The 12,671-nt window shown below is 47.4% G+C and overlaps 1 protein-coding gene across 4 annotated transcripts in view; it reads right to left on the bottom strand.

Moving 5' to 3' along the window:
• The window catches only part of ADAMTS3 (ADAM metallopeptidase with thrombospondin type 1 motif 3), a 73,406-nt gene extending 61,189 nt beyond the window's left edge, over positions 1–12,217 (bottom strand). For 3 of the 4 annotated variants that reach the window (XM_077176810.1, XM_054633050.2, XM_077176809.1), the window contains exons 1-3: positions 8,551–8,807; positions 7,751–7,778; positions 2,228–2,619 (exon numbers count right to left, since the gene is read on the bottom strand). In XM_077176810.1, coding sequence (XP_077032925.1) covers positions 2,228–2,619; positions 7,751–7,778; positions 8,551–8,619 — 489 coding nt within the window. In that variant the 5' untranslated portion in view covers positions 8,620–8,807. Of the gene's footprint in view, positions 1–2,227; positions 2,620–7,750; positions 7,779–8,550; positions 8,808–10,401; positions 10,500–11,402; positions 11,457–12,155 lie in introns of those variants that run through there. The other variant, XM_077176808.1, reaches the window with a different exon arrangement.
• Between the last annotated feature and the right edge of the window lie 454 nt (positions 12,218–12,671).

Raw genomic sequence — 12,671 nt, 5'->3', positions numbered from 1 at the left:
AACTGATGGCAGACAGACAACTTCCATTGCAAAAGTAGATATGCAAACTATTTCAAAACAAAAGCATTCAAGTATTTGGGGGTTTAAATGTAAGTTTAGATTCAGGAAGAGACTGCTGGCAAAATCTCACTTTGCTAGTGCAAATGCTGATTATTCCATGTATTTACTATCAAACAATCAAAATTTAGCACCAAATGCTCTTTTTCTCTTACGATATCCAACCTCTTCTACAAGTTATACACTGTGCAAACTGCTACCCCAGTGCTTCCCTCCACTTTCTCTCCACAGCTTCAGAACTTAGTTGGCTGCTCTGGACAGTGTCTAAATTCCTTTGAAGTCAAAAATAAATCCCTCCAGCACACACATGCCCCTAGAATTTCTCACTCTTGCTCCAGTTTCTGTTAAGCCATACTATCTCACTCCTCAGATCTTTAGGATACACTGAGGATCAAATATTCTGGCTGGGTTGAGAGACACATAGTGCAGCAACAGAGAAACCAGAGACAGTAATTGCAAGTTCCTTTTGCTACCCTGGGAGATGCTGGGAGGAAAAAAGCATAAAATAACTCATCAGGATTATTTATTTCTCTCACACTCACATGATTAGAGCTCCAAGAGATGTTAAAACAGTGAAGGTCGGAATAAACAGAGAGACAAGAGTGACCCAGGAGCATTTACCCACACTCCTCAAGGAAAAAGGCCATGTTCTCCTGGTCCAGTCACCAAAACCATGGGAAGAACATGGAATGTTATGGGAAAAGAGGGACACATTCTAGTAGATCAGGTTTCTCCAGGCCCCATCTAACCTGGCCTTGAACATTTCCAGGGATGGGGCAGCCACAGCTTCTCTAGGCAACCTGTGCCAGCACCTCACCATCTTCAGCGAAGAATTTCATCCCAATATGCCATCCAACCCTGTCCTCTGTCCCTGTGAAGCCACTCCCACTCCAGGAGTCCCCCTCTGGCATCCTTTACCTGAAAACACAGCACAAGCAGCTTGCCAGTCCCACAGCAATCTGTGCCGGAGCTACACTCCCTAATCTCATTCCATTTAATCCAATTGCTCGTCTTCACAACACAACAGCTTCACTCAGGCTTACTGCCAACACCCAGCTGCCAGGGTCTCATCCATCAGAGCAATTCCATTGGAAGCTCCATCTAGCCAGCCAGGAGTCTGTTTGGCCTTTGTAAACGCTGGCAATAGATCCTCCTCAAAACCCCCAAAACACACCAAACTAACATAAGTTATCACCTCTGATGCAAACACTACCAGTATTTCCTTTCCCTAAGCAAAGGAATTCAAAGAGTTTTGGTCTGAATGGGGGTTCTGAGACACCTCTGCAGTTACTCAGTGACTACTGCCACTGCTGAGGTGGGAGCTTTCCTAGCCAGGACTTATCTCCAAATGGAATCAAATCATCACCACGTGGCAGCTATAGGAAGTGGGAAAGCCACTTCCAAGAAAGGATGCTTGTTGCAGACTTCTTCACATGGTTCCTGTCCCAAAGAAGCAGGAGGGTAACCACGACATCCATCTCCCTGGATGTGGCAGGCATGTTCCACCAGTGATAGAGCACAAGGTGGGTATTGTTGGCTTTCACTGCTGCCTGAGCAAACCAAGGAATGGTGTGTGGGCTCCAAACATGCCGAGCCTTTCGTTCTGGGATTTGGGCATCTGCTCAGCCACAGGGAAACCCTGCATGCTCACAGACAGATCGAAAACAAACCTGTTACCCCTTGCTCAACTCTCATATGACACCTCCTGATGAAACAAAACTGCGGCTAAGAGAACAAAAAGCATGCTCACTTTATAAAGGAACCCTTTAAAACTTAATGCTGCTATTCTTGGATAGCAGGGCATCCCATCATTTCCATACCTGAGAAGCAAAGAGGGAACATTTGGACAGCAAATTCTAAACTCAGTTAAAAACGGTCACCTTTTAAGTCTGAAAATGTCTTCATTAGTCATTTTCCTGTTTGTAACACCTCATGCAAATAAAAAATGAAACCCAACATGTAGGTTTGAGTTCTCTCTCACATACCTGAGACATTAAGAACTTCGCTTATCAACCCCAGAGAAATTATCCCAAAGCAAAGCAGTAGGGCATTAATATTTTCTAAGAAATAAAGTTCTGTAAATGACATCACTAGGAACGTGTGGTTACAAGCAACAAAAGCTGTGCCCAGAGTGTGACAGGAGACACAAACGCCAAGAAACCAGCCTTACCAGCCCATCACAGTTGCTGATGGCCACGGCAGCTCCGGGGATGTCCGTGATGTCCCCCACATAGGCGCAGTCGGTCCACAGGGGCTCTCTCTTCCACAAGTGCTCCACAGCGCTCCCGGTGCGAGTGGCGTTCCCAGCATCGCTCCCAGAGTCCTGGTACCACTCCACCACGGCCTGGGGAGCTAGCAGGCGGCTGTTGGGCCTCAGACGGAGGTGGAAGTCCCTGCCGAAGGCGCTGACGTTGAAGTAGAGCTGGCGGGGGCCGTGCGGTGCCTCGCGCGCCCAGCGCCGCTGGCGGCCGGCCGACAGCACGTTGGACACGTAGCTGCCATCGGCTGCCGTGCTGATGGGAACCACCAAGCCGTACGGGCTGCCTCTGCTCCAATGCAGCTCTGCCAAGAAACACACCAGACACCACAGCAAAGTAAGGACAGGAGCTTGGAATGAGCCCAAAGACTGAAGGACCCCCCTGCCTCACACCTCCCCTTCCAAAAATCCCATTTTAGGATTCCTGTTTCAGCTACGCACGTGTCACTGCTCCTCTTTTATCATGGAACCCCAAAATGGTCTGGGTTGGAAGGGACCTTCCAGAGCATCCAGTTCCAAACCCCCTTCCAGGGGGAGAGACATCACCCACCACTATCCCAGGTTGCTCCAGGCCCCATTCAACCTGGCCTTTGACACTTCCAGGGATGGGGCAGCTGCAGCTTCTCTGGACAACCTATGCCAGGACCTCACCACCATCACAGGGAAGAATTTCTTCCTATTAACTGCTATTATAAAAATGATTTTCCTAAAAAATAAAGAGAAAAGCTTGAAATATTCACTGACATTTATCTGGGGAGTTTCCTGTTTCAGGCTTGCCCAACAGCTCCAGGAGAGGCACAGACCCTTCTGAATTCTCCTGTAAGGAATGCCACATGTCCGTTGTACACCTGACATAGAACTTGCTTCTGTGTCAGGACTTCCATCAAGCTTTTGAAAATGAAGAGCCAAGCTTGGTTATAAGCACAATTTGCATACCAATTTCTCAGGAAATAGAAATGGGGAAAAAATCCAGCAGATCAGGTGCTGCTGATAAATTAATCCATGTCAGCACTGGTAAAGGCAGTAACTTTTCCCTCTACAAATCCCCCTACCTAGCAACTTGCTGTTGCCTTTCCTCTGAGTAACAGAGATCAAAAACAATGAGAGAATCTAATTATTAAAAAACCTGACACAGATCTGCACAATTTTGACCCTAAATCTTGCACTTTAGTGCAGCTGAGAGAAGCCATAAACCCAGCAAAGCCACATTGTTTGTAATCCTGCAGAAGCTCAATGGCACAACCCTCAGCTAAGGCAACAAGTCTTCAAGTAATTTCACACCACTGGAAAACAAATCCATTCAAATGAGTTGATCTTTTCAGTGAGACTTCTGTAATCTGGTAGCAATCAGGATATTTGGCGTCTGGTTTTCAGGCTGTAAGGGAAGAGCCAGGTCAAGCTGTGAGCCACACTTCTGCTCTGAATGGGTCAGAGTCTAAGCCTCTCTATTTGACTAGGTGAGAGTTAAAAAGACATCTTCCACAAAAATAGTTATTCACTACTCCCTTCTTCCTAGGAGAGCTGGTGAAAGCAGTAGCAAAGTGGTATTACTGACAATTTCATTTGAAAAGCTTCGAGATCTGATAGCTCTGATGTCAGTGCCAAGCACCACTGAGAATTCCTCAAATAAATATACTTAATTAAGTGAGCTAAATTTCACCTGCTCCCAGTGTGCATCACACTTGATATGAGAATCAAATAGAGGAAAAGCTCAGCAGCCAGTTCCTCTCTCCTGGTAGCAAGGGCTACTGGTTTTAAGAGACTCACACATTCAACAAGTACCTTCAGTAGAAAAATGTTCCTAATGGCTTCAAGGAACTGTTTTTAATATTCTTCCAGCCAGTTACTGAGGAATCTGACAGAAACATAATCTATGGTACTAGTAAGATGCACACATGTAAATTCTCGCACTATAAATATCTTACTATACAAATTCTATATCCTAGGAATGTGAAAAGTCATTTCCAAGCCCATTGGTACCCCACATCCTACAGCCAGCAGCCACAGGGTGAGTTTCAGCAGCAGCAAACTCCACCTATTTTGCCATACACCCACAAGATCAGGTTCTAAAACTGGCATCCTAATTAGGTCATTATCCTTAGGATAATTCCCATTTTAAACACTGGGAATTCTGAGCAGAATTGTTAGTCTGTCTCCTTAGAGAAGGGACCAAATTAAAACTCTAAAGTAATTTTTATTAATTAGACACCAGGCCATGCCCAGGAGACAGAGGTGCTGGGTTGTACATCCTAACTGGGTCAAAGTAAAAACACAGATCCTCACATTCCTGGTGCTTCAACACTGGGATTTCATTCCCAGGCTGACATTCCACCTTCTACCTCGCTGAGATTCCTCGTGGCTTGTTTTCCTTTTTCTTTAAGCAGGACTTTCAGTGCCAGAGACCACAGTCTGGTGATGGAGTTCTGTGCTCACCGCACAGCCGAGAAACTGCTCTGCACATCTTGCAGCAGAATTCCCACATTTCCACAGGCTGGGGGGAAAAACCTGGCTATTTGGCCAATAAGAGCAGCCAGCTAGCCCCAAGAAGGCAGGAACAAAGGGTGGAAAATAACAACTGTCAAGGTTTTGAGTCAGCGAAAGCCTTTTCCAGAGTCTGTAAATGCTGAGCTAGAAGAGGAAATGCCTTTTGTTCAAAGGCAATTAAAATTAAATGGGACATGACTGAACCCCAGCGACATCTGAACTCCTCTGCTGATTTACATTACCCTTTTTCCACAAACTGCACACTCTGAGGAAATGCTATCCCAGCTCTAGGTGTTCCCTTTCCAAAGCTAAAATTTCAGAGCCGATCTGCTCTGCTAATTCAAAGCTGACAGTGCTGATCAGAGCAAGAGGAAAAGCACTTAACTGTAAATTTTCTTCATCCTTTTTTTAATCTGGCCTTAAAATGCCGCTCCAGTTGCACAATGTTTAGGTTGAAAGGAAGCACTTAAGAAGGAAGAAAGCATTCTTTCATTTTGTGCCAAAACATAATTAGCTAGAGAATGCCTCTGAAGAGAGCTATCCCGACTTTCTTTCTCCTCAAAACCTGGTGAAACTGCAGAATTAACGCCACTGCCTCACAAGAGCTGTCTCTGCACTGTACAACAGCTCTGCTCAACAGAGGTTTGAAAATCCTAGACTATTTATCACAGCTGCTCTGGTCACTCAGCAAGGTGATGCTTAATAAAGAGAGGATGCTGTGGAGACAACTGGACAAGCCCAGCAGGGGTTTTGTCATGACCCTTTTCTGCTGCATTGTTGGCTGGTGGCTTCCAGAAACAACAGAGTGGTTTTGGTCCCTCTCAACAACCTGGGTCACTCCAGAACTACCCTTTGCTCTCTGTTTGGCTGCCTTTAGGTGGCAGGAATGCCCAGAAAGAAAAGTCTGTAATCTTTAGAAGACAAGAAGGGGGGACAGATTCCTTGAGAACTTCCACTCAGCTCTGCACCTGAAAAGGGATGAGGCTGTGTGGGATCTGGAGATGGTAAGCTGGATGAATGAAAGCAAGAAGAGAGGCTGATGTGGGACACCTCTCTGGTGTCCTCATTCCTTTACTTCACTGTCACTTGTCCCAGGGATGCAGACAGCTCAAGAGATGGTTGGTGTGGTGTTTTTTGCAGCCTCTGCACAGCTCCAGGTGTTTTGCAGGTGCTTCCTGCAGGCAGTGGGGCCCAGCACAGTTGTGCCACAGGTGTCTCCCAGAAGTGGCACTGAGCAGAGACAGAGCTCTGCTGCGTGGGAGGCCAAGGTGCAGCACAGCATCAGCACCTTCAGGCTGAGTGACACACAAGGACTCCCTCCTGACAGCTCCCAGACACTGCAGCACTCTGTGCATCAATGCAGGCAATTAAGTGTGCTAACTTGCTATCCCTGTGATGATGTCTAACAAAAATAAACCCCTAAGTGCCTTAATTTCCCTAGGTGACTTTTCAGGCTACAAGAAAAGATCAGCTGCTGTCAGAAGCCAGCCCTGGGCCAACTCAAAATACACACCACCAATGCAAAGCAATACTTTGTGGGACTCAGAAGTAGGACAGTGCATTTGCAGGTTTTACCTCCAAGTCCAAGAGTTACAGCTCTCAGCTGAGTAAGCCATGGTTTGAAGTTGTGGCTGCCACATCCCTGGAATGGGGCTAGGTTGGAGGGGGCTTGGAGTGACCTGGGATAGTGAAAGGTGTTATTGCCCATGGCCAGGGGTTTGGAATGAGATGATTATACAAGTCCCTTCCAACCCAAATAATTTCTATGGTTCTGTACTTTCTGAATCAGAATCTACAGGATCAAATTCAGCCCCAAATATTCCTGACTACAGCAGTGCCAGGGCTGTGGAAGAAAGGAAGACGTTAAAGGACAAAGTTATTTTCCAGATTCAGGAATTTTGCCTGATGTACTGTGTAATTTAAAAGACACATTCCTATATAGCTTATGGTTTCTGAAATTCAAATACAATCCACTTCTCACGGAAAGGACTAGAAATAAAAGACAGGATCAGCATACCACTGGAAAAACCGTCTGTTTGCCAATTAGCTTTAAATGTACCTTGCTGTCTCTGTTCCCATTATTCACTGATCACGGCAGAAACCAACCTAAGCCCAGAAGCTCACAGTGCCAGAACTGAAGTTGAGACAAGACCTCCAAAATTCACAGAAATGCCTGAAATTCTCTTCTGAACAAAAGCTGCACCAAAACCTCAAGGGCTAGAGGTCCAACAACAGCAGGAGCAGAACTGCCTGTGGTCCATTCCCACCGCAGAAGAGCTCCAGAGAGCACTCGTGTGCAGGGACACACACTCAGTACCGGGATGGTCAAAGACTCATTTCACACTGGCTAAGGGAAGAAGCACATAGAATGGCATTCCCTGCCACTAATGCCCTGGGAATGCCAGCTTCCACATCCTTCCAGTACCTCTTCCATCCTGTGGAGCACCCAATTGCCAGTTACTCTAAATGAACACAGATCTCCTGAAATTTACTGTGGGTGCATCCTCCCAGTTAAAGGAAGTTTCCTCTCTTTGGGAAGAGTCCTAGAGGCTGAAGTCTCAGTAAGAAGCACCCCATGGGCACACAGAGGCACATTTCCCTTCAGCTCCCTCATGTGCCACTGACCCTGAACTCACTGCACAGCACCTTCTTACCCAGGTCTATCAGTTTACAAGGCAACAGTGAACAGTCATAGATTTTATAACTTTGACTGGTTTGTATTTCAGAAGGGAAGCACAGACACATAAAGATGCAAAACCGCAGCACGAGAGGGCATGCAAATTCAAGCCGTGCCACGTCACTGCAACTACAAACCCTTCTGGGTGGCAGTGGTGGCGAGTGCACAGGGAATGCTTGCCTGCATACAGATCACTTCTCCAGAAATAACTATTCTTTGAGCTAACTTCTTTTATTTCTGTCTTGATAGCAGGAATAATAGCTAAAAAGACTTACCTCTTTGGATCTGCTGTTCTTTACCAGCCTGCAGAAGAGAGAAGAAACACGTGCACAAAGTTGTTAGTGTAATTACTATGCAATGGGGAATGGCAGAAGGCTGAAAAATCACTTGGTCTGTTCTGCACTATTTTATACGTTTCTTCATTTGGTTTCCAGGGATGGCAGTTCTTCCTTAACTGAATAAACAGCTGTTCTCCCAATATACTAACAGAGACCACAGCAAGTTTAACAGAAATAGAGCTGCTAGCAATCATGATTCTGAATGACCCGTTCTATACGTTGTGACACTGTGCCAAAAAGTAAGTTTGGTGGCCAAAGAGGGGCTTAACAGCAGGAAAGCGATGAGCTTCAAGAAGCACGGGTGCTACGGCAGAGAGGAAGCAGTGAGCTGACAGCTCTTTGTATCTAGGCTAGAGAATAGGAAAGCCAACTGGACCACAGTGACCGCAGGGACGGTGGCAGTGATCCGAGCATGGTCAGCTCACTGCCGGCTTGGTACTTGCTCTTTCAGGCATAGGGGACCTAGGGGCACAGGATCCAGAAGGAAGGGACCAGAGGCCGCCGCTGCGGGATCCCGCCAGGGCCGGGGATGCCGTGTCCGGTTGCAGGCTGCTTGGATGCAGCGGTCTGCAGCACGGCAGAGAGAGGAGAGCCGCCCGTCCATCCCAGCCTCTCCTCGCACCGGGCCGGTACCGCTCGGGGGCCCCGGGGCAGGGGGGACGAAGGAAGACCCCGTGGGACAGCGCGGAGGGCAGGGGAGGGCAGGAGTCCCCCCGCTCCCTCTCTCCCTCACTCACCTGCCGGCCGGGCGCAGCGCGGGCCCCCAGGAGCGCGGCTGCCACAAGCCACAGGGGCAGGAGCACCATCCCGAGGCGGCCGCCCGCGCCCCGGCCCCGGCCGCGCTCCGCCCGCTCCCTCCTCCTGCCGCTGCCTTCCCTGCCTCCGGCGGCGGCTCCCGGGGCCGGGGCCGGCTGGGCGGGCGGAGAGGCAGCGGGTCCCCCGCGCCGCCTGTTGCTGTGCGCCCGCCGCGACCCGCGGCGCTGATAAACCCGCGGCGGCTCCGCCTCCGGCCGAGCGGCGCTCCACGTCAGGCACGGCCCGGCCCGCCGGGGAACCCGCCCGACTCAGCGCACCGACACACTGAGGCACAAATCCTATCGCTGTGCTCCCGCTGCATCCTCGGCGCTCCCTGCCCTTGCTCCATGCGCCTGAAATCCACCGAGAAACAACTTTCCTGTCCAGCCATCCGTCCGTCCATCCACCCATCCATCCATCCATCCGTCCGTCCGTCCGTCCGTCCGTCCATCCATCCATCCATCCATCCCACCATCACTGCCTGCATCACACCCTGGCAGGGACTCCCAGAACAGCTCCCCAGCCCGGGACCACATCCTCAAGCTCCCATATTAACCCAAGGCAGACTGCAACAGCTACAGTCTTAAAATCCCAGAATGGTTTAGGTTGAAAGAGACCTCAAAGCTCATTTCATTCCAACCCCCTGCCATGGGGGTCATTGGATTGGGCTGCTTCAAGCCCCCTCCAACCTGGCCTTGAACACTTCCAGGGATGGGGGCAGACACAGCTTCCCTGGGCAGCCTGTGCCAGGGCCCCAGCATTCTCATGGTAAAAAGCTTCTTCCCTATATTTAACCTAAACTGACACTCATTCAGTTTAAAATCATCACCCCACGTCCCATCCCAACAGTTCCCAAGGGTCCCACTAGACTGGAGGCTGACCACAAAGCCATTTCTCTCCCCACCAGCTGGGAACTCAGCACACAACACAAAAGGAAATGGTGCCTGGCCTGGGCAGAAGCCAAAATTCACTTGCACAGCACCTTCCACCGACAGAAATCTGCACTAGCACACTCTGTACACCTTCGTTTCCTCAGAAGATGCCATGCAGTTGAAGCTGTGCATAACCAGTTGGTAACAGACCCCATGGGGGAAAAAACTTTCCAGGAGGCAGAGATCAACCACTCCAACATCCTTGAACACCAGCAGTGTTCAGCTGAGCCTGAATTTTTTCAGGGTCAGAATTAGCCAGCGTTACAAACATCTGGATCCTAAAATCCAATCAAAACCCATTTTATTGTACCTTGTGCATTACCACTCCTGTGAAACATCACAACCCACCACTATCAGTTTCTGCTGGCCCCACATAGCACAAACACATGATCTGCTGCTGCTAAATGTTCTCAGAATACATGTGACAGCTTAACTAGAATTTTTAAGTTGACCTCCCTGCCAGAAATCATCTTATCAACATGAAAAAGAAAATATGGGTTCTACTAAATCCAAATTGCGTCACAGCGACATTAAAGAGGAGGAGAGCTTCGGCCTTGATTTTCAGGAGATACCTTGAATATTCCAACCACAGCAGCCCTGCTGTTTCAGAGGACACAGGTCTTGAACTGCATGATTTTCCCTCACAAAGCAAAAAAAATAAAAGGAATTTTCCTGAGAGAGTGGGAATGCATCTTTTATTACAAGTGTACAGTGATTTCTGCACCTAAAACATGAAGCAGCCTGTCACATTCAGCACCAGCAGCTGCACAGAGCCACTTCTGGGAAAGCCCAGAATCAGAAAGGCTCAGGAACTGTAAAGTGCCAGCTCCATAATTCTAAATAAAAAAGTATTTCACTTACCATGCAGCTATTCTCCGTTTTACTTCCCTCGTGGATGTCCACCAAGTGACGTCCAACCTCACTGCACATGGTTCAGACGCTGAACACAGGCTCCTTGTCTGTAATGTGACACACCTGTGTGCCGTGTGCTGCAAACCACCTGTTTGCTGTGGGGTCAGCCATGAACGTGCACAGTCCCAGGTGTTTGTTCAGGGTAATTACAGGGGCACTTCAGGGAATCACAGAATCAGACTGGTTTGGGTTGGAACAGACCTTAAACCTCTTCTACTTCCAACCCCCTGTCATGGGCATGGACACCTTCCATAGGCACAGGGATACAAAGCCCTGGCCTCTAGTAAAGCTGTTTCTATGCTCTTAAAACATTATTGCAAGTGTTAAGTCTGTGACCTCCTAAATTATTAAACTGTGCCAAACTGGCTTAAAAAGTTCCTAAATGTCAGAGAAACCAGGATACACAACAGACAGAGTTGGGGGCCAGGGCAGATACTCTGTTTTGTCATCTACCAAAGGCTTGACAGAATTGTAAGAAAGCAGAAATAAAGTGTTAAAATTAGATGCCCTATTATTTCCAATAAGAAACCACAGCAAGTGCTACTCCTGTAACACACGTAAATCAAGGCAGGATTTGAGAGTTCAATGTTAAGACATTTCTCATCTCCAGCAGCCCAGTTTGGCACACTATTACCAGAGAAATCATAGATTTCTTGTGTGTATTTCTAGTCTGTTACACATACATATGCATATATGTATTTACATATGTGTATACATATATAGAGCTGTTAAAAATCTGTCAGGCATTTGCAATTCTAAAATCCTTCAGATGGGCTTTCTGCATCTGTGCAACCTTGGCTGATGCACGAGACTGACAGCCACAAATATTTCATGAACCCAGACTGGGGCCTGAAGCAAAGAGGCACTGAGCTCTGTCTGGAAGGCTTTGCACAGGGCCAGGGGGGAGGATTTGGCAGGGATGATACTCAGGGGAGTAAACATGGTGTTACCTGATCTGGAACATAGTTTCTGTGAGGTCCCACATCCTCTCGCAGCAGAGGTGTCTGCAACAAAACAATTTCAAAGTCAAGCTTAATTGGAGCAAGAATTCAAAGGATTTGAATTTAAAGGATATTGCCTCTGTGGAACCATAGGAAGTTACTGATCAGGAGTTCTTGCAGTGCTATTTAATCCAAGCTTCAAATATTCATTTTTTGGGACAAGCCCCTTGTAAACTCAACTATAACATCTAGCAGGAATATTTATAGTGTAACTGAACTACAACACCTAGGAATAATAGCTATCATCCAGACAAATCCCAGTCTTCACTGGTCCTGTCCACACACATGTTTTAATGCCCAGTTTTGCAGTGACATTTCCTGATATTTAGGAATCATTACACTTTATTTTCTGAGTTTCTGATCTACATATGCGTTTGATGACCTTTCTTAATCAGAGCCAGTTTGGAAGGCATCAGTTCTGGTTTTTCTGCTGAAATACGGCTTTGGTGTCAAAACCTGACTCCTTTGAATGACCGAGATCTCGTGCCTCAGGCTCTCCTCCATGGAGCCTGCCTGGATGGAAATACAACACAAGGATGGAGTCCCCTGTGAGGGAGGTGACTGGAGACCCAGATCCTGCTCTGTGACACACTAGAGCACGTGATCATGACCTTCTCAGGTTTCCAGCCTTACTAACAGGGAGAATTTACAAGATCCAAATTTTATGTTCTGAAGTGTTGCCGCTGAAATGCAGAAACCCACCTCCTGCAGCTGCCCCAGCCACAGATCCAGCCGTGCATCCCAAAGTCCCAAAGCCTTTTTGGCTGCCATACCACCACTCAAATTTGAGCCTTGTTTGCCACCTGGTGACTTGCCATTTGATTTTCAAACCTGCGCTGAAAGCTTTTCTTGGCATGACCTGTGTAAGGAGAAGATCCCAGTACCAAGGTGTCAGACAAAGATTGCCAGACTGTACATGAAACCCAAGCACTCCATAAAAGACAGTGCCTCTCATTTCTCCTTCATGATGCATTAAAACTGGGAATATTAAACTGCACAACCATATTTAATTGTTTTAAAGCCACTATTAATCTAGCAGGTTGTTAAATGAAGAAATATAAACACCTATTATTTTTAACAAAGCAGAGCAAGATTTATGGCCAAGATTTAACCATAAGACACAGGAAACTGGAGAGCAAAATGTAAGATTTGAAAATTATAGTTAAAAAACACATTGTGAAAAAACAAAATTAAAAGAAGCAGTGTTTGTGAATTTTG

Source organism: Agelaius phoeniceus, chromosome 4 (genome assembly GCF_051311805.1).
Source record: "Agelaius phoeniceus isolate bAgePho1 chromosome 4, bAgePho1.hap1, whole genome shotgun sequence".
NCBI lineage: Eukaryota > Metazoa > Chordata > Aves > Passeriformes > Icteridae > Agelaius > Agelaius phoeniceus.
The sequence above is the reverse complement of the archived record's forward strand: the minus strand, read 5'-3'. Positions and strand labels throughout refer to the sequence as shown.